This window comes from Chionomys nivalis, chromosome 14 (assembly GCF_950005125.1).
Source record: "Chionomys nivalis chromosome 14, mChiNiv1.1, whole genome shotgun sequence".
Taxonomy (NCBI): domain Eukaryota; kingdom Metazoa; phylum Chordata; class Mammalia; order Rodentia; family Cricetidae; genus Chionomys; species Chionomys nivalis.
The window spans coordinates 60,942,005-60,969,989 of NC_080099.1; the positions used below are offsets into that span (position 1 = coordinate 60,942,005).

Here is a 27,985-nt window from a genome sequence, read left to right on the forward strand (position 1 = left end):
CTCCTCACCCAAGCGAGCACAGCCACACAGCAAAATCTTTTCGGTTACTTTCTGAACAGCAAGAAGAATTCCCCCAGTTGCCACTTAAAGTCAATGCTTTTACATAACCACATTTTATTCATTCAACATGCTGGCGATGCCCTACAGGACACACATATTAAACAAATAAACAAAACCAACCCTGTAGACCACATAGCCACAAATAAGACTGTGCCTCAAGTTCACCGTCCTTATTTCATCAGTGTTAATATAAGAAAAGTTTCCCAATGCGAGGGAGCACTCTGCCCCATGCAGTGTTTCCATTTTTCTCACTGTGGCTCCTCACCTCGCTCCACAGGTCTCCTATAACCTTCTCTGCATCATAAATTGCACTGTTAGATTTGGGGGGCAGGAGTTGAATGTCAGTCACCACGATGGTGGCGAACACTACTCGGGGACCCTGACTACTTGGTATACTGTACCGTACTGTACTTTGTGATTCGACTCCGAGCCATGCTGGGGGAGGCAGACCCAACTGTCTGGCTAAAGTGATGGTCAGAAGAGCTCCTCATGTGGCCAATAGTGGCTGTCCCGCCCACGCTGCTCATGCCCCCGCCTCCACTGTAGCTGGTCAGCCCGGTGCTTCCACCGCCTACTCCAGCCCCACTCAGACCCCCACCACCAGCACCCATGGTGCTGCTAACCAGGCCGCCGCTGCCTATGCCTCCAACACCACCTATTCCAGTCGTGCCGCTAATGCCACTTACACCGGCACCGGAAACCACCCTCTCTGTCACAATCACGTTGTGGGCATTTGATAGCTCAGGGCTCATGCTCAGGTTACCCACCATGCTGGAGGTTGGTTGGATCACCCTTTCTGTCACAACCACATTTGAAGACTCTCTAGGATTAGGGAGGGTCAGAGAGGTGGGTAGACTCGAGCCTGGGGCTATTACTCTTTCCGTCACGATAACATTGGATCCATCTCTTAAGTCAGGGATATCTAACATTCCATGAAAATCAGCACCAGGGATGGGGCCCACTACCCTCTCCGTCACCACCACATTTGAAGCCTGTCGGTTATCATGAAAGTGGACAGAGGGCTTCAGAGTGCCAGAGGTGGTATATGACTCCATCACAGTGACATTACCATAGCCTAGAGGGTCAGGAATCTGCATAGGGTGCTGTACACCAGGGCCGGAGGGGTAGGTGTTCTCAGAAATTACTGTGGTAGTGCCATAATGTGGGGAGATGGGTGGGTGTCCACTAATATGGGGCTCTGTTTGCTGGGGGCACATGGGCTCAGTGCTCTGAGGAGGCCAAGAAGGTTCGGGGTCTGGATATGAGTCTATTTCTTTTCCCAGGCTGATGTCTGCCAGTTTCTTAAACTTGGGCCCCAGGGTATCCAGGAAGCTTTCATCTAGATCTTCTCCGATGAAGCTGCAACAGCCCACGGAGCCTGCCGGGGAGCCTACACCTTCAATGTCGTAGATGAGTAAACAGTCATTGGACGGGCGTCCTTCATCTTCATCAGCATAAGCATAAGCTTTCTGAATTTGCACAGGAGAGAGAAAATGAAACAAAGAGTAACAACAATTTTAGAGTTGAATGTATCTAAATTCTAATATTCACTAGAATTACTTTAAACATGAGTTCCTGGATGCTTGAAAGAGTTCAGGTCGAAGTTGTTTTAGCTACAATTCCAGGACATTTTGATCTTTAAATTTTTCTGTAGATGAACTTGCTTTAAATAGTGCACTTTGAACACAAAAATCATATTCCAGTATCCACATGCTTATTTTTATCAATAACTTAGAAGGAGGGACATAAAAATAGGGTGCACAGAAAGTTAGTGGGAGGGACAGTTTTGGTCTAAAGGAATACTTACAGTTGACGGGTTCACTCGGGATTGCATTTATTTTTTCATTTTGGCAAGATGAATGCAATGATTCTGGAAGCTAGTTTTGATATTTTTTTGACAAAATGGAACAATTTGATTCTGGATTCAGGTTTTATTGGCAACATCACGTAAATAATTCTTGGGTTGGAATTATAAAAATAGGGGCCATAAACTAACAAACTTTTGGCAATGATAAATTATAAACTGTGTTAAAAAGAGCACAACAAAGTGTGCAATAAAGGTGGATCCTGTTCTGGATGAGAGAGTTCACTGTTCAAAACAACAGCAACAATAGCAAAAAACAAAAAACAAAAAAAGAAACAACAACAAAAGAAAGCAAAAAACAAAAAAGCAACAACAACAACAACAACAAGAAGCCAGCATTGCAGAGTGGACCAGAATGACCAGAGGCTCACGGTGAGCAGTCGGCTGTGAACAAGGCAAGTGAGCTGAAGCTGAGGGGTAGATGCTGTTGTGAGGTGGCACCTGAATCATGAATTAGAAATTCATTCTAGAGACAAAATAGAGCCCATGGCAGGAGAGTAAAATGCTCCGGCCAGAGCTTCAGAAACATTCAGCAGCAAGAGGGGCTGTTGGGCATGAAGATTAGACTACTGCCATGGCCCTCGGAGGAGTCGGTGGAAGCTTGGAAGATGACGGATGGTGAGAAGCACGCGGCTAAAAGCCTTACCTGGCAGAAGTAGCTCTCCATGAAGTTCATGTTGAGACCTCCGTCTCTACATTCTCTCATTGAGTTTCTTCTTAATGTTCCTGAATAGTCTTGGCAGATCTCAGGTGCGGCGGATGTTTTAACTCCATCCATCATTTCAAATCCTGTAGTTCTTTCTCCTCCTCCCAGATCTTGCATTTCTCTGCCACAATACTCATTTGTATAAACTCCTAAAAACATTGAAAACATCAAATTCATTCCTCTAGTTAATGTAAGCTAAAAACTAACTTACTATCATGGATAGCTTCTTCATTCCAGGCTGTATTTGTGAGTAGAGAGATGAAGTGATGCACAAAGGATAGATAATTGTGATATTTAATTCCAAATAATATTAACAAAACCTTACTAGTAATTGGCTTGCTCATTTTAGTTATCTGTTGGCAGACTTCTCTATATGATGCGCTGACAGACGGGCAATGAAGTAATAAACATTTGTGGACTGAATAGTTTGATCTCAAATTGAACTAATTTGTGTTAAGTATCTCTAAACCTAAAAGTGAAATAAGGACTTCAGGGTCCTCCCAACGGGTTCCTGGTTGCACGTGGCATCCTGTAGAAGGCATAAGAGCCACTGGGTTTCCAAAAGAGGCTGTAGTTACGATGAGAAGAAAGATATCTGGAAGTATCTTGGATAAGCTCTTGGGAGTAGAGGGGAAAAGTGTGTTACATGCTTGAGGGGTGAAATAAAAGGTGACCAGAAGCGGGGGATCCACACTAGGATCCACGCTCTATGACACAGCACTCGAACTTGAGTTTGGGGGAGACACACTTTTCATATTCCAATTATCCTGACGCCTTTCATACTACTTTAGGAGCTGTGTGAAAATTCAAAGACTTAATGAAAAATTGGTGCATAAATAAATATTGGTGATTTTGGTGAACTGATGGGTCCCGGGAACCAACTGGGGACTGGTGGGGTAGATGTGATCCAATGAGGACATATTGGCAACACTAACAAAAAATGGAGACATCAAGATGAGAAAATGGGACTGGTGATCTACTGTATCGGAGATATATGGACTATTGAATCCAATTCTACAAAATAGAATCCTTTCTGGTGACTTTTAAAGCACTGGCTGCTCTTGCAGAGGACCTGTGTTTGGTTCCTAGCCCCACATAGCAGCTCACAGCTGTCCAAGTATAGCTGCAAAGGATCTGACGCCCTCTTCTGGCCTCTGAGGGCACTACACACACATTGCGCAAAGACATGCAAGTAGGCGAGCACTCATGCATATTAAATAAAAATAACAAAATCTTTAAAAAGTAATAATTTCTCAAAAAGATTAAAGGAAACTGATGGAATAAGTAACATTTACTGTTAAAAATATAAAATAGACTATTTCTAAAACTATAAAATAGTAAGACTATGTCTATTGACAGAAGAAGAAGTTATTTTAATTGTTCTTTTTAATTACAGTAGTAGCTTCCTTGTTTCTCCTTGGGAATTAGTCTATAGATGTTTGGTTCAAGATGAGTTGTAGATACCCAGTCTTAACTCCATGTAAAGAGGAACTTGCTCATGTGTGCACAACCTTAGCTGAAGGCTTTGGAAGGTTTTGAAAGTGTTTTGTCTACTTGCTTTCAGTTTAATAAATGAAAAAAATTGTTTTATAGGCTAGTGTTTATACTAATGCCAATAGTGGACATATTTTCTCCATTAAAAAAAAATGAGTAGGTAGCTGGGCAGTGGTAGCACATGCTTTAATCCCAGAACTTGGGAGGCATATACAGTCAGATTTCTGAGTTCGAGGCCAGCCTGGTCTACAAAGCAAATTCCAGGACAGCTAGGACTGTTACACAGAGAAACCCTGTCTTGAAAAATAAGGAAAACAAACAAATAAGCAAAAAAAGAGTAGGTAAAGTAAAACAAAACTAAATAAAACAAAAACTGAACCATCCTCTTTCTTACCTGAGTTGTCAATACATTCTATAATATTGGCATTACCAGGTGGCATTTGTGGCACGCAGATGGTAGCTATGCCCTAAAAGACAAGAGACAACATTTTACTATTAATAATAAGTCTTTTCTTTCTCTACTTATGTATTTTTTATTCTAAAATTGTCACAAAATTCCTAAAAGAACACTATTTAGGAAGCTTTTGAATTCTTAAAAGTCAAATCACTTGTTTAAGTCTTCCCTGGTGACTTCTGCCAAGTTTTGATGGCCACTCTTCTTCCTTACTCACTACCCAAGAACCAAGACTCATATAGACTGAATGATTTCCACCATTTTAGGCCATGTCTGGACACTGGGGTCTAGTGAGTCCCCAAATTCCATTCTTACAGATAAACACTTACATCGTGGGGTTCGGGCTGTGGGCCTTCTACTGCCCATGTGTGAATTGCTCCATCAGAACATTCTGGAACAGGCTCAAAGCCAGCTCCACCACCAGGGGCACCTCCGCAATCACAGCAAAGCAACAAGAATGGGACCACTGTGGAAGAGAGAGAAGTAAGGGGTCAGCAGTGGGCTATGTTGAAAGAGAACAATCTGATTTCCAAACATTAAATGAGAATACAACAAATTAATAAGAGTCAGACCCCCAGATAAACATGAGCTTGGAAACACCAGACTTCAGTGGATTTTAATTTGTTTTATTAAAATTACAGATAGAATCATGTGATTAAAATGGTTGATTCTTTTTCCCACCATCCATCAGGAAAACAAGAGAGACTAAAGAAAGTTAAATTCAGGCAGTGCTTTGGAACCTTTGTGCCTGTACTTACTATTCCAATGCACACATTTTCTTTCTCTTTTTTTAAAGGGAAAATCTCATTCAATTACTCAGTTATCCTCACGAAGGTTATTGTCCCCCCCCCCATGGAGTCCTCTTTTCTTTAAATATTTCTCACATAAATAAACGCTGTCATACTTCTCTTTCTAATCTGTTTGAGGTTTCACTCATGTATTCCCTAGTGTCATAGAACCTTGCTAGATCTTTTTGAATGAATGGATACAAAGAGAAGGTGTACAAATGGTAGAAGGGAATAAAGATGGGCATAGGTAAGAGGGGAGGAGAGGAAGAAAGAGAAGGCAAAGAATTTGATGAGTCTTGCTTGTTTAGGTTGGAGAAGCTTCTCGATCCGAAGGCTTATGTATAACATTGAAAGTCTTTATTAGTCACCTTATCTGATGTTGGACAGTGATATTAGGGAAACTGAAAATGAAAGCTAGCTATTATTTAGGGGGTCACCACCAGCTCTTTGGCATTTAGTTTGTTTCAGTAAAACAAAGACTGGACCAGAAATTGTGAGGATTATCTCAACTCTTGTCCACTTCACACTCACTCTGCATTCTTACATCTCCCTTTCTTTGTTTCATTTTGATGAAAAAAAATGTGTTTTTAAACTCATCATCTTTCTCATAGAACTTTTCCTGGTCCTTATTTCTTTTTATTTCTATTTATGATGAGCCAATAGCAATAAATTTCTGTTACTTAACACAGAGCAATTATTTATCTTAAACGTATTTCCAATTCTAGGGACAGTGCTCAATTTTAAACTTCTCTCTCATCATGCCCAAATTTCTCTGTGATTTAGATGGATCTATGTCAATGAAACATCATTTAAAGTCAGAGAAAACCTAGTATCCATTTGTAGCTATTCGCAGCTTAAGAGAAAAGAAGAGCAATTAGGGAGGTGGCTCAGCAGCTAAGAGCTCTTGCTCTTGCAGAGGACCCAGGTTCTGTTACCAGGTTCTGCACCTCTCAACAGCTTCAGTTCCAAGAGATTTGTGGCACTCTCTATGGCCTCTGCAGGCACCAGGTCCACATGCTTTATGTTTGCATATGTGTAGGCACAGTAGCCATATGCATAAAATAAAAACAAATATACCTTTTTGAAAGAGAGAAATGATGGCAGAAAAATATTTTAAAATTTTGTATGTGAGTTATCTCAATGAAAATTTTGTGAATAACTAGTTAAGTAGGTGAGGCATGTTTTACCACCAGTATTTTATGATTCTACACTTGAAAATGGCAATTTTCACATTTTTGTATTTATTTACTTGGAGTTTTGCTCTATATATCTCATGCTTGTTTCAAACTCATGATCCTCCTGTCTCCACCTCCCAATTGCCTGAATGGCAGATGTGTGCCAGCTCACACAGTTGCAGATGTCAACATTTGCGTTAACTTATATGACAGTGTGTAGGCTTCAAGATAGTACCCTCCTCCCTTTCCATTCCAGCTCCCATCATAATCCAGGGCAATGGTGAAGACCACCTGGAACATCCAATGGACTCTGTGTTTGTATTTCTGTCCATAGCTAAAGCTACTGCAGTGGCCCCAGGACGTGCCATGGACTTCACGTGTGCCAGCTTTCCATCATCTAGTGGTGTTGTGAGGGAAGTAGCAGTAATTATTTTGCAAGAACAACAGCAAAACTCATAACTGTTAGGTAGTTCTTGGAAGACATGCCTTGTTAAGTTGAACACCTGCCCTGTTTGGTTCTTTTCATTAAACTCTGACACCTTGCATTGCATGCGATCCTCCAGGATCCAGCCTGGCTTCCTAGCTGATCCCTTACCACACAGACCGGCACAACTTTAAAGTCTTCGCCATGGGAATTCTCTATTTTAATGTGAAGCTTTTCATGCTCTTGGCTTTTTATGTAGACCCTGCTGCCCCCAGTAAATTCAATACCAAGCACAGACATTTCTGGATGATTGCATACTGTAAGAGGATGTAAATTATATTTTATCAAAGAATGAAAATCCTATTTCTTTCCCCATCCTTTTCGAGAGGCCCACACCAAAGGAAGTGTTGGAACACTTACATCCTAGGATTAAGAACCCCATGACGAGCAGCCCGATGCCTGCAGGACCCAAGTGAACATTGTCTCCAGGATTTCGTTGCTTTTCTATTGAACCATCACCGTTATCGTAGCTTTCACCGCCGCCATTGTTGTTATTGTTCATTGATCCTGTGGTGACTTGTGTTTCTTCAGTGGAAGTGTTTTCATTTGTGCCACCTTCAGAACTGCTACCACTTCCGGAAGAGCTACCACTTTCTGTACTGCTTCCTGTATTGCTGCCACCACTTGAATTGTCCTGTGTGTCTCTCTCATATCCAGAGCCACTAAGCTCAATGATGATTGTTCCAGTGCAGGTCCTTTGAAGATTATCTGTAACAAGGTTCACAGTGGAATAGCCATCTGTACACAGCCTAGTAATCGCCAGAAACACAGAGCCGTTTTCTCTTCCCATTTCAACTTGTTTCTGTCTTTATCCCATCAACTCAGTAACTTCCTTCAGTCTGTGTGGCTGTCATGCATCAGTGGTTGGATGTGGCTGGGGGATAACCTCACGTGTAGAGCCACAAGTGTTACCCACTTCTTGTTTGATTTTACAGGGGCTAGGCTGACTGACCAGCAAAAGACTCAGCCCAAGGGTCACTTCCCCATTGCCACTGAGATTACGAGTGGCGACAGACATGCCCAGTTTTTTGTCCAGGTTCTGGAGACTTCACCAACTGATCTGTCTCCTTTGTCCTTCTACTCAGATCTTAAACTAGTATCGACTAGTATTATTTTAACTAACTTAGTCATTATTACCAGCGATATTGTTTACTGGGTAGTTTATAGTGTTGCTGGCTAGATATTACATCTAAACTGAATAATGCAAAACCACAGTCGGATGTGAGTTGAAACCCATAGTGTCAGTACGTAAGGACAACTTGTAGATGCTGTCGTGATCAGTTGTCCTTATGATAAATCTCAAGTTGCTTATGGTCCATCCTACTTTGAATGGGATTTGAAGGTTGTTTTCTAAACTTTAAGCTGCACACACTCTTTCATGCTTAAGTACTCATTTGATTAACATAATTTCTGATGGGTATATAATTTTGTATCAAATGGACGACAGTTTCATTCCTCAGATACCTGTGCATCTTGCTTTCAATAGTACCTGGGGAACACAGTGCTGTTAGCATCTCCGTGCAATCAGCCTTCTATATTTAGCTCTTCCCCAAAGATTACTGGAAGTGGGATCATCAGAGAGGAGTCAGGCCATGAGCTGGAGTTGGGGTTGTGCTATTGCAAGGCTATGATATGAGTCTTACTTTCACTGACAGAGCCCCAGAGCCTGGCCCAAGAGCCGGAATGTATTTACTTAAGACTTAGTCCATACTTTCTGAAGAAAAGAATTAAACCTGTGGAGATGTGCAGCAGGCATAGTTCTAAGGCCACTTATCTGACCTTGAAGGCTATCCCCTGCATTCTATGACATTCATGCTATTGTTACATGCTTTGCTATTTTTATCATTATTGGCATATATTGTTATTGACCCATTTTATAGAAAACTGGGGTGCAGATGGGTGAGATGGCTTCTGTAAGATCTAGGAATCAGTAGGTGATGGGACATGACAGCCAGCGAGTCTCACCTCAGACTTCAGTCTTAACCTCATGCTATTGACAGTTTGCATACACGTTGCTCAACATGACACCTCTTATTGAAAAGGGAATTTCTTTAAAATAGAATCGTAACTTTTAAATCATATGGGAATATTTAAGCTTGGCTTACTCTGGAAGGAAGTTAAATTGATTTCTTACCATCTATCGACAGTACCGTTCCCTCGTATCTTCCATTAAGCATGTCGTATTGTTCCTTAGTAACTCTGTTTCTTAAAGTTATTATGCCTGATCTTGAGCCAATATCCAGCAGGTTGGCCGGGTTATTTCCCATTACATATCTGTACTCAAAAGAATACAATAGAAATGAAAGCTACCATTTAAAAAGAAACTTTGTAAAATTAATTTTTAAGGTAAGTATAAAATAATAGGTTTATTGATTGTGTCTTTTCATAAGTGTGTGTCACACACTTGGTTCTCCTTCATCCTTTTTTCCTCTCCCGCCTCACACCCTGCCATCCTCTGACTTCTCCCAACAGCTCTTGCCTACATATCACATGCAGTCCGTTACCTGCCCCTTCCCCGTTCCCTTAAGGTTGCTTCTTCCCTCCTCACAAACCCCGAAGATTATAACTTTAGCTGGAAAACACCAGCTTACCTAACATTTGTTGAAATTTGGTTTGTGTCCAGGTCTGTGGCTACAAACTCTCCCACTTTGTAGTTTGCTCCCATCTGGCTGTTGATTACAAATGTCTTTGAGCCTGGCCGGAACACCGAGCCCTCCACTACGTTCATCACAGTTACAGTGATCATAGTTGCTGTGATTCTGTACTGAGAAATGATGGACTGGTGGAACTCAGCTACGTTTCGAACACCAATACTAAGTTGCAGATTCTGCGTGGCTTCATAATCTAGTGGCTAGAAAAGACAAAAAGAATTAGTTTTCCTGTGAGAACACCCTTCAGAGGACAGAGAAACCCTCTGAGACTAGTCAGAGTAATTTATTGAGCTCTTCTTTTGGTTATAAAATTGAACATAAATCCATTTGATTTACCTAGTCTACTTTTATTTGTTGGGTATTTAGTTTAAGATAGACACATGCAAATGTAGTAAGGGAAAAATTGAGTTGTCTTGGATCTTTTGTTGAAAAGATTAAAAGCACAGGACATGAATCCTAGTCGCTCAACAGAGCAGTTAAATACTTAAATTCAACATATGATTCAATTCATATACTTGTAGTGCAAAGACAATATATGTGAGCTGACAACATTGCATGTTTCTGAGAAAGTAGCTCTTTTCATAACAAAATATGAGTCAAATATATCAGAGAACTGATCATTTAACTAGTTTTATCCTTGTAGAGTTATTTTTAAAAATTGACTTCAATGTGACTTTTTGAATGTCAATGTATATATACATATATATGTATGTGTGGGTATATATATATATAATCAAGCAATAAGTTTTCTTACAGAAATTGATACCCAAATCCACAATTCATAAAATTTGCCAAATACCTGATGTGTTCCCCATATACCAAATATATTTTTCTTAATGTTTATTGTTATTTTAAATAAAAATATCCATAAACTGAGCTCTCTTATTCATTTAAAATTTTATGCGAAACAATTAGTTTTATTTACAACTTAAAATACCAATTATAGCACCTATGTGTGTTCAGCATGAATGCATATATACATACACATATATACATACCATAATTATATTACCTCTCTATAATTAAAATAAAGGATTTAAAATATACTATATATTTGGGAGAACTATCCTAGTTTTTACATAGAGATATTAAGAACAAATAAGGTAAATAATTTTTAGAGTAATATAAAATTGAAGTGAAATAGATTAGAGATTATTTCCCTAGTATCCAGTCCTAGATAATATTGCTATACTCCTGTGCACACACCCCACAGAGATATAGAGACACACACATGTAATTAAAAATGATAAAAATAAATCTTTAAATAAATACAAATAAAATTTTAACTTTAAAGGTTAATCATACTTGGTTGTTTGAAAGTCCCTTGTTTACAAATCACCCTGATGTGATCTTTGGAGGACTGTATTGAAAAAAAGCGTTTCAGATTTTTAATGTTTATTTTCCTGAAGCAATATAAGCACATATATTCATATTAAAGGTATTTGCATTTTATATAATTTTAAAGCACAACAAATTTATCATTTCCCAGACTCATTAATAAAATGTTGCTATCATTTTAACTTTGATATTTTGAACAAGAAAAGACCACAAAACAAGTTATTTAGGATAATTATGCCATACCTTGACAATCTTCAGAACTCCTACATTTGTTCTTTCGTTCATTTCTATTTCAAACCAGTTTCCCTCATTTCCAGAGATAAAAAAAATGACTGCCTTCCAGTTGTCTGAGAACTCCTCGTCCAAATCAATGACTCTGATCTGCACCAGCTGCGAGTGCAGAGCGTTTTCTTCAATTTTGATGTCATACTGAAACAAGAGGCAGAATATCAGAAATACCAAAATCTCCAAAGCAGGGGAGAGAACCCGTACCAGGCTGTCCACAGCTTGTTAACTATTCAGAAGCAGCAACCTTGCTTATAAGTGCATACTTCATGGTCCAAACCCACTTTTCCTACTGTAGAAACAATTTAAGGAAAGCATGTGTCTACACCAGTGTTGTAGACAGCAAATGTAGCGAGCACACCTGAAAACTGAAGGGGCACCTATAGGAATTGGAATGCAATGAATGTAGAGTCCTTAAATCTAATTCCCAAGAGCAAATGCTTACAGATGACTGCTCCAAGTATGGGATGTTGTCATTGACGTCCAGGATTTTGATGACGCACTCACATTCTGCAGACATGCCATCTGCCCCACCATCACGGTCTGAGCCTCTCACCGCAAGAGAATACTGGCTGTATTGCTGAAAAAGACACATTACAGGCTATGGCACACTAGGCACTGACAGTCTGTCCTACGCAGAGGTCTCTTAAAACACTGGCTCAACATTAACATACATCCACGATAGAAGACAAGGTAACAGAGATGAAACTAGAGACCTCACATCACTCAGTACAGAATTGGTCCCTTCCATTTTCAGTGATTTATCCAGCATAATCTCAAAGAAACAACAGTTTTGTTAAAGACTTCATTTCTTGCTCATGGACTGTCTGAAGGGTGAGACAGGCCAGAATGTTCAAAACGAGAAAGCTATGATCCATCAAGGATACATGTTAGGAAAATTCCACACTATGAACAAAGATTCATTGTGTGCTCAAGGCAAATAAAGAGTATCTAGTGGCAGGTGGAGAAGAAGGAAATGGAGTCTGATGATGTTTCTTGTTTTGGTTCTATTCAGAGGTGCCTCTACACTTTAAAGTCTGTAAAAGTTATGGAACCTTCCTTAGACTTGTGCATAAACACACTAATTCTTATTATTGGTATAACTTCAGGACATCTCTTTATGATCCCAGAATCCCCTGTGATTGTGGAGGGCCATAAAAATCCCCAAAATCCCAGCACTGAGGAGAAGTGGACACAAAGAAGCTATTTACAACTGATACCAGCTGGGAAAGTGAAAGCAGTTTTCTCCGGTGGAATGACACTAGACACATCAATTACACACAAGGACAGGGCCCATGTCCAGGACTAGCTGATCAACACAAAACAGACACCTATTTTTGTGTGTGTATGTGAATCCTTTATTATGATACTTTTATCTTATTATTTTGTTTTAATTTGCTTTGATATTTGTTTTCTTTTGAGAGAGAGAAAGAATGAAATTGATAGGGTAGGGAGGTAAGAATCTAGGAAGATTTGGAGGAGGGAAAAGAATATGATAAAAATATATTGTGCACAAAACGTTTAAATTTAATTTTTTTTTTTTTTGGATTTTTGAGACAGGGTTTCTCCGTAGCTTTTTGGTTCCTGTCCTGGTACTAGCTCTTGTAGACCAGGCTGGCCTCGAACTCACAGAGATCCGCCTGCCTCTGCCTCCCGAGTGCTGGGATTAAAGGCATGCGCCACCACCGCCCAGCTTAAATTTAAAATTTGATATAAAAAAATAGGACTAGCGAGATGGCTCAGCAGATAAATGTAGTTCCCACAGTGCCTGACAACTTGAGAGCCATCCCGTATGCTGGAAGGAGAGACACAGCCCTGAGAAGTTGTCCTCTGATCTTGACAAGCATGCCACCGCTGGACATGACCACACTCCCCCAAATAAAGAAATAAATATAATACACATATGCAGCATTTGAACACATTCTTCTAGTTTTTTCCCTTAAGTACTTTTACCTTTATTACCATCACCTTTTGAATAAAAATCTTTTAAAGATGAAGAATTACCTCTCTGTCTAGAAAATTATTCATTGTTCGTATTTCTCCAGTTTTTCTGTTGATGATGAACATTGGTGACTCTGAAGGTTCCTGTCTTATGATCTTGAAAGCTATCTGTGAGTTCAAGTTATTTGGCTCATCTGCATCGGTAGCGTCGAGTTTCATGACCAACGTGTCTAGAAATCAAGGGCAATTGCCACAATTGGACAAGGAACATTATTATGGTCCAATATGTTATCTGTGATTAGGCAGTGTGCATTCGACTTTCTTTGATTTGTACAACATCAACATACCAATATATTAACTCCTTTCTTTCCTTTTGTCCTGATAAAAAGACCACATTTGAATAGGAACCTAGACATTACTGAAGGGAAATAGAGTCTTTTATTCTCACTCTATTTCTCATTCTAATATAACTTCTTTGAAGCAAAATGCTTATGGTGAAATAAAGTAGCATTAAAACTCAATTAATGTTTTCCCAACTGTGCTATGTGACCTTATTTCTACTGTGTGGTTCTGTCCTTACTTCCCATAGTTATAAATGAGAATTACAGTGACACCACACTCGTGAGAATTCAATAGCAAATGAAGATACTGACTGATGCATCTACTGAGTAATGCACTTTTGATGAATATTATTGTCCATTTTGGGCATTTAGTAAGTGGCATTGTTGTTTAGGTTGGAATTGACTCTTGTGTAGGTGCTGTGTATCTAGGAGCGTACATGAAATAATTGTTTAATCACATACACAGCCCTGTCCTTGTCTTCTTTCTTGATCTAATAAAGGATTCAATGAATGATATTAGTGGGCATGAAAAACTGCAAACATTCATTTATTAATTGGAATTCTGCTCCACTTTCTAAACTGTTTCCAAAATAATTGCCAAAATGCGAGGGCATCTATCCCTTCCTTTTTCTCCTCTTTCCCCCTCTCACCTCTCCCTCATCGATCCATACCTCTTGAATCTTCAGTGGTGTGCAAATGGCTAATATCCATTGCAGTCATCTAGAAATCATTTAAAACCTATGGAACTATGTATGTGAGTTTTATGCAAACAAAACATCATTTGTAAAAGGATGAGAACTCCATAGATCTCTTTATGTTTAGGGTTCCTGGAGCCAAACCCAATAGATAAGAAATGAAGACTGCATTCATTAAAGCATGCAATTATTTCTTGGCCTTTCTTTGTTGTTAATTAAGAAATGTTTTTAGCATCAAAAGAGATGACTTGGAACAGATGTCTTTGAATGACACTAAAATAATAATCTTCTTTCTCTTTCCATTACTCACTGCTCCCTAGTCTCTACTGGCCACTCGTCCCTTCATCCTTCTGCAAGGGTGCTTTGGAAATGAGTGAGAACACATGCCTGGCTTGGCTTGTGTAAAAACAATGACCATTAAAAAGCTCAGTGGGGTGACCAAAGTTACGATGCATGAGCTCTTTGGGGTTTTTCTTCTTCAGCCGAATAGGGTAATCTATCATACATATCAGAATGATTACGAAAGATGAGTATGGAATTCTTCGTGCTTACTGGTTATAGACACAGAAATGCTCTCGATCGTTATTTGATTATTACGCTTTGTGTTGAATAATGTATACCCAAAAAGAGGTACATTTCTTATGTCTGAGTTAACAACAAATTTGAAGTAAGGATGATGACCACATGTGAGTAGGATTGGGTTTTCTATAGTTTCTCTCCCAGTTCATGTTTACCTTGACACAGCTCAGCCCAGTTGCCTAGCAACAGTAACTTAGTCATCAACACATTGTTTCTTTAGTAGTGCAGGTGACTCACTTGCATTAGAATTTTCTTCTATTTGTCCTGTAAATGTAGTCATGGAAAACACGGGAGGGTTGTCATTTATATCCATAACCCTGACTCTGAGCTCCAGTGGGTTCTCCAAATCTTGGCCTTGGGCATTCAGTGCTCTGCAGTAGATCTAGATGTGGAAGAAAGGGATCTCTGGTGAGGTATTGCATTTGTAAGTTCTTACAGAATGAAGGTACTGCCCTGGTACCACATAGGATTAAGGGGCACCATATTATTATTTCCCACTAAAATATAGACATGAGCAAAACATATAATCAATAAGAAAAGGCAAAGAAGAGTATAAGGTGCCAGTTTAAAAAGGTAACTTCTGTTTAAAAAAGAGTAGTAGGGAAGGGCTCTGGAGAGTGTAGTCAGAAAGGGTCAGGGGAGCGCTTCCAAAGCACTGTGGCATTCTCAAGTGATGGGGTAACCATATGGCTTTTTATTCATCATTGCTACTTCCCTTGTGAAGACCGATAGTGAGCATTCGTTTACAGAGGTCATCTGTTCTATGTCACAACGCACTGTGTCTTAAGCTGGACTGCTTTACTGATTTGCTGGATTTGTAGGGAGACACAGTGGAGGGAAGAAGTCAAGAATACATATTTGGACGTGGAGACTAAGGAATTAAAGTAATTCTAGAAATGCAGATGAGCAGTGTGAATGAAAACAGCAAGGACTCAAGGATATTTGGAGTTAGTTTGGAATATTATTTTTTTTTTCAGGGCTGGGAAATGAACCCAGGTTTTCACAAACAATAAGCAAATGCTTGATATGGAGGCTACTTACGTTGCATTCTCAGACCTTTAATGGGATTTTAATACAAGAGGTTAAGATCATTGAAAAGATTGTTTTTATATTATTATTGTTTATTGTTGTTGTTTTTGAGACAGGGTTTCTCTGTGTAGTTCTGGTTGTCCTGGAACTGGCATTGTAGACCAGGCTGGCTTCCACCTTACAAAGCTCTGCCTGATTCCATGTCACAGGTGCTGGGATTAAAGGCATACATCACCACTGTCCCGCTTATTTTATTTTATTTTTTGATTAAAAAGTGTTAACCGTGATGACAGATGGAAATGGAGGCAGTCAATGGCTAAGAAGAACACAAGGGGGAAAGTAGCTGATAGGATAATTCTCTTCAAGACACAAGTATCAATGGGGAGGCAGACATGTCGTGGAGAAAGAGCCAGGAGAACGGAATGATGATCATGTTTTCAAACTCAGCGACGAATATGTCTCAGCCAGAAGACAGAGTGCTATGTATACGTATGGGAGGTATTGCGATAGGTGGCTTGGTTTTGGGGTGAGCTGCTTAAAGAGAAATGAGGCGGAGCATTAGAAGAGAGGTTGCTTAAACTCTGCGACAACTTTTACAAGGAATGCGTGTGTGTGAGAGAGAGATTGAGGCTGAGTGAGTTTCCGAAGTTTCTTTAGAGCTCAGATGATCTTGACCAGTGTAAAATTATGATGATTTATGTTCATAAGGAACCAAGAGCCTCGAGGAGCGCCAGGCTCATAACTTGGCAGTGGAGTGAAAAGAAGGCATCAATTTCCACTGATTTTGTTTGTTTTAAGATAGAGTAAAAGTTTGCCCTTCTGAAGAAATACTCTAGTTTGTCATGGAGCTGATGCTAACTAGCATTTTTACTAACATATAAGGGAAAAGTTTCTATATTAATTTTTTCTCATCTATTGGGGTACCTGTGAATTAAGAAAGATCTCAGAAAACCTGATTTGAGGACTCTTGAAACTAAGTCTGTTATGGTCTAAGATTTTTCCAAGAATAATTTACACCCGCATACAAATAGCGACACAAAGTCCACTTACAATGAAGAAGGGGGTGACTTCACGATCAACGATGGATGTTATATTGATTTCACCGGTTTTTTGATTAATAATGAAGATTCCATAAGGTGGCTGGTCAATCCCGACTCCAGAGATGCGGTATGTCACTTGCTGGTTTGCGGCACAGTCAGAATGAATCTGTACAGAGACACAGGTTAAGACATTACATCGGCTATGTGGATTTCTATATGTGCTGTATGACAACCGTTTTCCCTGAGAACTATTGAATGTGCTGTCTGTAACATCACTTGAGAAGTTTTGAAAACAGGGAAATATACTTGTGGTAGGTCCATGGTCAGTGTTGTATTATTAATGGCAATTAGCAATGGAATAAAATAATTCCATTTCTATGCCCTTTTTAAAAAGTTTTTTGTTTCTGTTTTTTCGAGATAAGATTTCTCTGTGTAACAGTCCTGGCTGTCCTTGAACTTGCTTTGTAGACCAGGCTGGCCTTGAACTCACAGAGGTCTGTCTGTTTCTGCCTCAAGAAACAAGTATCACCCTAAGAAGTCTTTATAGGTGTCATGCATAGATGCCATAATCATCAAGCATTTATAGTTTTATTTTTGTGTTAGTTTTAAACTCTATGCTAGCTCTTTGTCTACAGTAGGTTATTTCTTACCTTCTTAGAGAATTTTGTAATGCTGTTATCACATAATGTTGATTTTTAAAAAACTACTTTAAAATACAAAGATTCAGAAAAAATTAAACAGATTTTTATAGTAACAAATTATTTGAAGGTTTTAATTCTAAAAGTGGTAAAGAAATGGAAAGAACCCACTCCAATAAAGGATCAAAGTCTGGCCTTTTGTCCAAATAAATATTTGACAATGAGTATGAGTATAAGCAAATCTTACAAAAGCGTTGCCTCATCTCTCTGTATGAATGGTTGTGTTTGCATCTGTGTGTCTCTATATGTCTATGGCTGTGAATCTGTGTGCATGGAGGAAGTAGTTTCCTGAATTTGTGCTTTTGTGTACAAAGAAAGGAGGGCAGGGAAAATGATAGAAATTTGAGATTATGAATAAGGCATGCTTTGAAGGTTTATACAGATAAGTAGGAGTTAAGCTCTAATAGGTTACAAAGTAGAGAGCGCCCACACGCTGAGCATGTTGAATTCTAAATCCATCTGTAAACTATGGTCTTATGGGAGTATAGTATAACAAGTGTTCATGTGCATCACTTCCATCAATGAGATGAAACAATGTCTGTTTACCCAAGTGCCCAACTTTAGTGGTTTGAACGTTTAGGAATTTTAGTTTTCATAGTTTAAATGGGGAGGAGCTGTTAGGTCATAACTTTTCGGTGTATGTGTGCCCTTCCAGAACTGTGACCCTATCCATTGGGCTGTTTGGATCCGTGCTTTGTAGTTCACACTTACTTTGGCAATCGGGTTTCTCTTTGAGTTGTCTTCACCTTCCCGACAAGCTGCAGCGAACTTGATCCATTCACGTTTCTGTCTTTTGATGGAGTACCACTTGGTACCATTTTTGACATTATAGTCTCTTGCCTTGAATAGATAGAGTAAAATAAACTGTCTATTAACAATTATTTTTTATTGCTATCCCATTGGAGGTTTGAGAGAAAGAGTAATCATGTCAGGAAGAGAAGATGGTTAAATGGAAAATTAAGAATTCTGATGATTTTAACATTTGCAATAGTAACATTGCAGTAATTTTATAATTAGAAGAATGCAGTTTTTCTTGAGTATAAGTTGTTATTCCTAATCTGTCTTTCCCTTTTGTCTGTTTCCTCTCTCCCTTTCTTCCTTGCCCCCTTTCCTCTTTCTTGATTTTATTTTGTACTGTGTGTTTATTATGTGATTTTGAGACAGGGTTTCTTTATGTATCTCAGGTTGGCTTCTAATCCACAATCTTCATGCCTCAGCCTTGGGAATTCAAGGATTAGAGTTAAGCACTACTATACCTGTCCCTTTATTTTTTAGTTTGGAAAAAAAATAGATTTGTTTTTTTCTTACCTGGATTTGAAATTCACTGTTAACTTCAAGCACCACCTGCAAAAAAGCAGTCGCAGTAGTTTATTTTTAATGAATGTGTTCAATTCTAGGTTAACCGATAACTAAAAATACATAACAATAAAACCAAATGGTGCGGGTGTGAGCTAAGTTAATGGCGGGAGATGCTCCTTAGCTGTTTTATTCCTGACTAGGGAAGTTCTCTCTGCACCAAAGCATGTACTATTGAATAGAGCTCTGCTGAAGTTTCAACTTTTGAGTGTTGCACAGAACTTGTGCTGAAGTATCAGGATATATTAAATTATTTTTAACCTAAAAATTGCAGTAATTTCTTAAAACAACAATATTCACATATCAAATGTGTCTGTATACATGTTTAAGACATGGAAAATGTATATTTAAAAGTTGAACTTTTTTGCATTCGTTGTTTTAAATTGCATTGAGGATCATTTAATACCAGTGTACACCTTTAAATTTTGTAAATATCTTTTCACATAAGAGGTATGGAACTTGTAATTGAGTGTTTTCATAACAGCAAAGCCTGAAACCCATGCACACGATCAGATGTTAGCACTGGTATTAAAAGCTACAGTGTGCATTAAAAATATGAATATTAATAATTTTAAACATGATAATTAGTTTTTCACACCTGGCTTCAGTTTCATTCTTAAGGAAAATATAATTTCAGTTTCCAAGAAGAAGTTTTGAAAAAAATGTCAAAATGAAAAAGTTAAACGAACAAACATATGTTTATGGTCAACATGAGTAACATGAAGAGAATTTTTACCCATGATGCTCTGTCAGTCACTTCAATTGTTACTATTGCCATTAATCTGATGGTAACTAAGTGCAAGGCAATGTGGCCAGTGCACTCTGTCTGTCTATCTTCATCACAAACCCAGTGGTGGCCATTATTGTTATTTCCTTTATACAGGAGAGGCCTGGCAAGTAACTTATGCCAAAATGCAATTCCATACAGTTCAGCCTAAATATGTGTTTATTTTACAATCAAGTATAAGATAGCCTGCTTTCTCAAAAAAATTATTAAGTAAAACATGCACAGGCACACACACACATACACACACATTACCAAGAATGGATATTATATCTTTGAGAACTTCAAAGTTACTGTTTTGATCTGGCCTCACAGTATTCTTATGAGTTCCTTTTTTGTTGTCTTTGCTTTGTGTATGTATTTGTGTCTGTGTGTGTGCACGTGCAGGTGTGGGTATGTGTGTGCATGTGTGTGTGAGTTTGTGCGAGTGTGTGCTTGTACGTGTGTGTGCACGGGCACGTGTGTATGTGCGTGTGTGAGAGTGTGTGTATGTGTGTGTGTGCCTGTGCATGTATGTGTGTGTATTTGTGTGTATGTATGTGCATGTGTGTATTTGTGTATGTGTATGTGTGTGTGTGTTTGGTGTTGAGCACATGTGTTTTCAGGTGAAGGCCTGTGCACATGTGCAGAGGACAGAGAATGACACTGAGTTTTCTGATCCTAACACTCTCAGCCTTATTCTCTTGAATCAGGGCCTCTCAGTGAACCCGGAGAGAGGCTGGTGGCCACCCAGTACCAGCAATCCTGCTGTTCCCATCCCCACAGCAGTAGGGTTACAGACATTTGTGGCCATGCCAGTTTTTCATGTTGATGCTGGGACCTCAGATCCTCATGGGTGAGTAGCAACACTACTCTCACGCCCCGGGCCATCTCCCCAGCCTCACTGGTGCTGCTCTTATAGAAAGAGCAGCCACTGCAACAACTGATACATGGCCACAAAGGAGTTCACGCAGCCTAGTGGTTAGGGTGTCCAACTGCAGTGTTGTCTATGGAGCCGGGCTTGGTACAGAACTCCCCTATTCCAGTGAGTTCTCGCTGCTGTGGGATTCGGGGGGCACTATTCTCGAGCTCTTGCTTGTGGGTGGGACAGGGCTGCAGAGCTGCCTTATCTCTCTCTATGGAAGCATTTCTTCATAGCTACAGCTCTTGTTCTCTTGTTTACTCATCTGCTATCTGGTATTGCACTTCCCTTCCCGGAGTGAAGCGTCAGTGCCTACTGCTTTGGGTAACTGGCCAGATGACTAAGAACTCTTCACAACTTTATGAAGCCAGGTCATCCTCTTTCCCATGAGAAGCAGCTTAGGCAAAAGACCAAGTAGGTTTCACCACAGTGTCAGACTCACAATTGAATGGGTAATTAAAAAACCGCCTAGTCTGCTTTTTAAATGTGGTGGGTTGATGAGTTTTTTTTTTTTTTAAATCAGAGTGTAGAATAAATTCAGATACAAAGTATCAGGCTTTTACAGACAAAACAATGACAATTAAATTATTGGGTAGTCAGAAAAGGATATATATAGTGATTCTCTGAGCTTTATCTCATTTGAGATGTGTGTGGACAGACTGCACACAAACACTTTTCCAGGTGTAACACCAAATCCTTGGGTACCGTAGAAGGATGCTGAAGAATTTTGGTCATGGGAAAGGCATGCTGAAATTATAGGTTAGAAAGATTACTTGGACAATAGTCTGTAGGGGCAATGGGAAGACTTAGAAATTACAGGCTGAAGGCTGTTGGGTCTTCTGCACCAATCAAAACAGAGGTGAGGAAGAGCTAAGTAGATGCAGAGGCAGTGGGAGCCACAGGGAAAGATCAAGGGGGAGATTCTGGAAAGACAGGATTCACAAGGTGAGAGAACAGATGGGATGAGAGATAAAGAGAAGGAGTGATCCCCAGATCTAGCAGTCCAAAAGAGGCCAGAGGTAGGACAACGTTTGAGGTGCTGGAGGAAAGCCACCATTGAGAAAAACCTAGCTTGGCTATAATGTCCAGGCGCATCCACTGTGGTACAGAATTCAATTCTTGTAAAGCGCAGGATGCAGCTATGAAACAGCCCGTGGGTGCGGGTGGCACAGGGAACTCCTGCCTTTGTTTAACTGGGAATCAGTGGAAAGTAGGGGTGTGGAGAGGTGGGGTGTGGCATGGTGGTGGTGGTTTTGGAGGGTTAAGAAAAAGGGAGAGAGATACAGAGAGAAAAATAGAGAGGAAGGAGAGAGGACAGGAAGAAGGGAGAGAGGAAGGGGGAAGAAAGAAAGGCAGGAACAAAAATGTGCTGTACGGATCGGAGGAAGTAAAACGATGCACAGATGGACCAGAAGGGGCACTGAAAGACCGATGCGACGTGAATGTCACGTGATCTTCAAAAACTGAACTGTGTGAAATTTGAGGAAATCCCAGAGTGTCAAGTCCTTTTAGAGAACATTTTCAGCTAGACAAGGCAAAGACTGGCCCTAAAAGAGAACATGGGCTGGGGAGGAAAGGAAGACATACCGTTTCTTTCCTAGGAATTTTGTTGGTAAAAGAGAAGAGAAAGAGAAAATGAGTTTTAGGTGTGGGAATTAGTGAAATTTTCTGTCCTAGCCCTGGCACAGGCATGGCTTTTGTGTGTGTGATGATGGAGTAACTTGGGCTCAGAAACAATCTGGATTTTGTGTGTTCACAGCAATGGCGATTCCCCCTAGAGACAGGGCTTGTCACAGTGTTTAAAAAGACCCTGTTCCCTTGCCCACTGGAAACTTAATCTGTCTGTGCCACAGTATTGTCACAAACATTGAAAACTAAATTCTCTTGGAGCCCAAAAGTTTTGTAACAGCAGTAAATAAAACTCATCTCAATGAGCCTTTCTAGTTACACCTGCTTCATAGCCAATCAAAATATGTTTATTTAAAAGCCACAGGATGCACATTCTTGACACGTCCCATGATTATCCAGCTAAAGTGAATTTCAACAAGTCTTTTTGAAGTCAAAAATTTGTCTTTTCATATCCTAAATTTTGACTTGGAGGGTAATTTTTATGAGGAAAATTTCTTATATTTAATAATAGTGAGGTAGGGGCAATTTGTGAATAAAATGTCTTCGCTAACTATTAGGAATAAGCTATAAAGAACACAAAAATAGAATTTGTTTCTTCACAAAAATAAACAAAACAACAACAAAAACCCTTTTTTGTCTTTTTTTTTTGGATTTCTCTGGCAAAGGATGTGATGTTTGGAATGGCCATACCTCAGTGGGTTGATTTCTCATATTTATTCATGAGTTGCTCATTTCTTTGACAAATGTGTATTACAAACAGCATGATGGCATTAAAAAAGTGGTTCTAGACCCCTTGGGGTTGAATGACCCTTGAAATGCTCTTTGAACAGAGTTCACATATCTGATATCCTGCATATAAGATATTTACATTATTACTCATAACAGTAGCAAAGTTACAGTTATGAAATAGCAGTGAAATAATTTTAAGGTTGGGGGGTCACAACAACATGAGGAGCTGCATTAAAGGAACGTGGTATTAGGAAGGACGAGACCCTGAAAGTTCTGGTAAGCTTAGAATGAAATGTCAAGTGGGTACAGCACTCTTCCTCAAACCATTAGGGAAAGGCAACATGGTTATTTCCACACACACTGATTACCTGGAGAGGAAAAATTTTCAAGTGTGTATGGGAAAAGAATTTCGAGCTATCCCCAATTTCCCTTTTGGTGCTTCTGTTCTGTGCAGTGAGACACTGTGGATCCACCTTGCATTGAGTCTCTTGGTTGAGAGAACCGTGAATGATACAAAGGTTCATCAGACATGGAACTTGCTTTCAAATGGCTTAGTGTCAAAGAGTTGCATAAGCAGCAATCAGCTGTTAATTTGTAGGGATATGATTCCAATTAGACAAGTATAAAAGACTGCACTCCATGCTCGTAGAACAATTAAGAGCATGGATCTCCAGTTATTGGCATGAGAAAAGTTGGACCTGTCTAGGTCCATTACAAGAGTTTGCACGCCAAGCATAACTAGTATGGGCAGCATGACCCAGCACCCTGGAGGGTGTTAACTCAGCTGAAGGAGCAGAAGAAACCCAACCACAATGCCCAGTAGATCAAGCTTCCTGCTTGTACATTAGACAATGTCTCTTGTGTCACCAGGATGTTCATCACAGGGTCCTTGTTGACTGCAGAGTAGAGAAGCATCAGAAAGTAAGTGATATACACAGGGACCCAAGTTCCTTTGTCTGCATTCTCCTGCTGCTTCTAAGATGTGCGTCTTGATTTATCCCCACAGCATGCATGCTTCAGCTTTTCTTGTCACCGAAAGGCCGTCTTTCGCACTGTGATGGCCTACTTCACTGGTGATGGGTGTGACTCCCCACTTGTGCAAAGTTGGAGGACAATTTTACTCCTCAATTTTCAGTGAATAAAGAAAGCTTTCACAAATATCACATCTGTAGAGACGAGCCTGCTTAACTTCAGTTTCTCTCACTAACCAGAGGAATAAACACTGATTTCATTTCCTATAAAATATTGGGTTTAAATGCTATCCTCTGCAATACATAACAATTTAAGAAATGTATAGAAAAACATCAAAGTTTCTCATGAATTGTCTTCTGTTTAGTCTATACTAGCTGTTTAGTACTTTTTTGGTGTCAGTGAACTTTAGTACTTTCTTTTTTGGTGTCAGTGAACATAAATTGAATAACTTATATTATCAGGTTCAAATAAGCTCATTAACTATGCCATAAATGAGTATCATTTTAACCCTTGCATGTATTCTTAAAAAGTTTAACAAAGCTCAAATTGTAGGGTTAGTTTATTGGGTGTTAGTTAATTGAATGAAATAGTAATCCCATAAAATCCTCATAAAAAGAGTAGACCAGAGCCTGGTCTAGTGGTGCATGCCTATAACCCAAGCACTTAGGAAGTTGAGATAGGGAGACATGAAACTTAAGACCAACTTGGGCTACATAGTGAATACAGGGCTAGCCTGGACTGTGGAGTAACATCCTGAATCAAAAATTTAAAATCAAGCAAAATCCAAAGCTATGATTAGCATTACTTTTGTTAAAAGATAGAAGGAGATTTTTCTGTTTTTTGAGCTTAATCTGCTTCTGTTGCCTCTATAGAAAAGGATGTCTTCTGATTTGTATTCATGTTTAGCAGAGTAATCAGATGTGGCAAATTTGCAGACGATTTTTCCCACAATCCCCAGAGTTCGCAGATCTTACTGTCCTCCTTCTCAAGGAGGGGGTGGGTTCCCTTTCATAATCATCACAACCACCTGCACAGATTTTCTTTTCTGTTTGGTGCACAGGTGTAACAGTGTTCTCTGGCAGGAAAGGATTATAACTACTCCCTCTATGTAGATAGATAGACAGACAGACAGATAGATAAATGGATAGATACATGCATACATAAATACATACATACACACATACAGCTAAATACATATATACATACATGAATGATAGATGGATGGATGGATGAATAAATGGATGGATGGACAGATAGTTAGCTATCTATCTAGATACATACATACATACACAGACAGATAGATACATACATACATATACACATGGATGAATGGATAGTAGATAGATAGATGATATAGATAGATAGATAGATAGATAGATAGATAGATAGATAGATAGATAGGAGAAGGAAGAGGATGATGAGGAAGGGGTGGAGAAGGAACAAGAGGAGGGAGAAAATCAACCCATGCCTTCCTTCAGCTTGTAGTACTGTTTAAGAGATGTAAGCTACCATCTATCCAGGAGACATCTGAATTGGTAGAAAACTCACGCAGCAGCCTTGGTCCATTTAGGAACAGTTTCTCTACCTTAGTCTCTCTGGTCTAACTTACTAATTTGGGCAAGGCTTAAAGCATCCACTTCCACATGTGCTGAGCAAGTCATGCAATATACCACCAACACAGAGTTGCCAAGTTCTCTAAGTAGCTTTCTATGAAAAGACTACCAATTTAAACATCTTAAATATATTTGCATTAAACATCTAACATGGATTTTGATTTATTTACTTTGAACAGCAAAGAATACAATGACCTTTTTTTTCACCTTTTCCTTTGGTAAATATAAACACACTCAGTGAGGCTAGGAACAGAAAGCTGGAATTGCAAAATCATCTTCTAAAATTAGCAGTGAAAACAGGACCTTCAAAGAGTTCAAAAATGAAACATTTTACCCAAAATATCCTATTAACTTGAAAATAAAGCGTCTTAATTAACGATAGTAAAAGTTTCTAAAGATGGGCTGGTAAGATGGCACAGAGGTAAAGGGCATGTACTGCTCTTCCAGAGGACCTGAGTTCAGTTCCTGGCATGTGCGTTCACTGAGTCACCATCCTACAGCTCCAGCTCCAAGGTACCCACACACTTCTTGCACACATTTACACAGACTCACACATGTAAGTGAAAATAAAGATACATATTGTAAGGCACTTGAGAAATTTGTGTTAGATTCCACAGTAAATATAGTCACAGACTCCCCCTCTTCCCAAAATCAATTCATAGGTGTGCATGCATGTGTGCGTGCGCACGCGTGAGTGCACACATGTGTACACACACACAGTCTAAGCTTAGAGAATAAAGCACAAATCCTCACAATTTTCTCTCTCCAGGCAGACAATCTCATGAGAACTTTGACAGAATGATATATTTTGTTGATAAATGACTAACCAGGAAATAGGTGTTTGGAGGAATTTCGTAAGATGTGATTAATTAGAAATAATCACATAAATCAAGAAATAAAGATTTACTTATAAATTCAGTAAAAATTAGCACATAAAATAGGTACTGCATTAGTGAATGGAAACACTACAATAAGCCTTAAAGAGTCAAATTTTTATGAAATTTAAAATTAAAGTATTTCATTATTTAGCAATAGACAGATATTCCTGTGGTCAAATGACTAGCTATATAACTCTTCTATCTTTTCCATAGTCCAGGTAATGACATCAACTGAACCTAAGAATCCATTTAAAAACCCATTGAATACAAGTCACATTTGTAGGGCAGCTTAGAACTAAAACTCTTGAGAGTCACTGCTCACCATCTCCCTGGTCTTTTATCACTCATTTCTGAGAACTGAACCCAGGACCTCATGCATGCCAGGCAAGTGCTCCACCACTGAGCGACATCCTCAGCCCTGTGACCCCTCTTGAGAAACAAACTGAAATCCAATTAGCTAGAATATAGCAAACCAAAACTCTAACTTGTTGCAATACGCACCCAACATTCCAGTTCAAAAATTGAGCAAGTAAAAACAAATAAGAAACACATCCTGCCAAAGCTGGAGGGGGATCTACCTGGACTTGCCTTTCAAGGTTCCATTTATCCTCCCGTGAACTTTGAGAGACCTTTATTGCTGAGCATGAAACTGATATATTGGTGTGGCACATTTATCAACTCTAAGAGAAAATGAATGACCCATGGGGGACAACAATAAATAATTGCACTGCGTGGTCTGACCATCAGTGTACGACTCTGCAATATCCTTATTGGAGAACAAGGGCAGCAACGATTACACTTACCCCTTAATTATGCTCATCTCCTCACCTGCTACATTAGCTATAAGTCTCCTGTACTGGCAGTTTTCAAAATTAGCAATGACATTTTAATTCAAGTTGTAAACAAGATGGGGATTTTGGTGTTAGTTGGATGGAGTCTGACAACATCTGGAAGGGACGAGAGCGCTAAGACGGCGAGGCTCGTCGCTCACAGCTGCAATTCTAGTGTTTATAAATCCTTTCATGGCTGTAGAACACACCGTCAGTCTGTCAGTCAAACTACCCAAAGAAGGGGAAAGTGTTTAGATTGAAACCCAGTCACCTGGAATGTTTAGTTCCAAGGCCCCATCCCCACCAACGAGAGCTTGAACAAGCAAATACAGCAACTTGAGGACTTTGTTAAGTTTGAATATTTTCCCAGAGTGACCAAGCAGTGTCTGGAATGTCAGAGATGAGGTGTGATGAGTGCACACTGGGACCTTAATATGATCTGGAGTCCTCAATTAAAAAGAGAAACACCGCTTAAAATCCCAGTTCATAAAAACCACCTTGTCATTAACATAAACTTATAGTGGTTTAGCATAGAAGTGCCTGCAAATAACCCTCTCTGGCAAGCCCTGTTCGGTTATGCTGGGGCTGGAGGGTGAAGGGCGCTTTCAGGAGAATCAGCTTACCTGGAAAATGAGCAGCACCGCAGCTATTCTGAAGGAGTGCCAGTCCAT

General features: G+C 39.5%; 1 protein-coding gene across 1 annotated transcript; it reads right to left on the reverse strand.

Moving 5' to 3' along the window:
- Positions 1 to 443: 443 nt before the first annotated feature.
- Positions 444 to 27,985, reverse strand: Dsg1 (desmoglein 1). The gene is made up of 16 exons (XM_057789057.1): positions 27,938 to 27,985; positions 18,931 to 18,966; positions 18,334 to 18,462; positions 16,935 to 17,090; positions 15,093 to 15,237; positions 13,304 to 13,470; positions 11,745 to 11,879; positions 11,258 to 11,443; positions 9,617 to 9,876; positions 9,160 to 9,299; positions 7,386 to 7,733; positions 4,908 to 5,044; positions 4,519 to 4,591; positions 2,571 to 2,779; positions 659 to 1,529; positions 444 to 595 (listed from the first exon to the last, which is right to left on the reverse strand). The coding sequence occupies exons 1-16, from the start codon at positions 27,983 to 27,985 to the stop codon at positions 444 to 446; spliced, it is 3,192 nt and encodes a 1,063-aa protein (XP_057645040.1).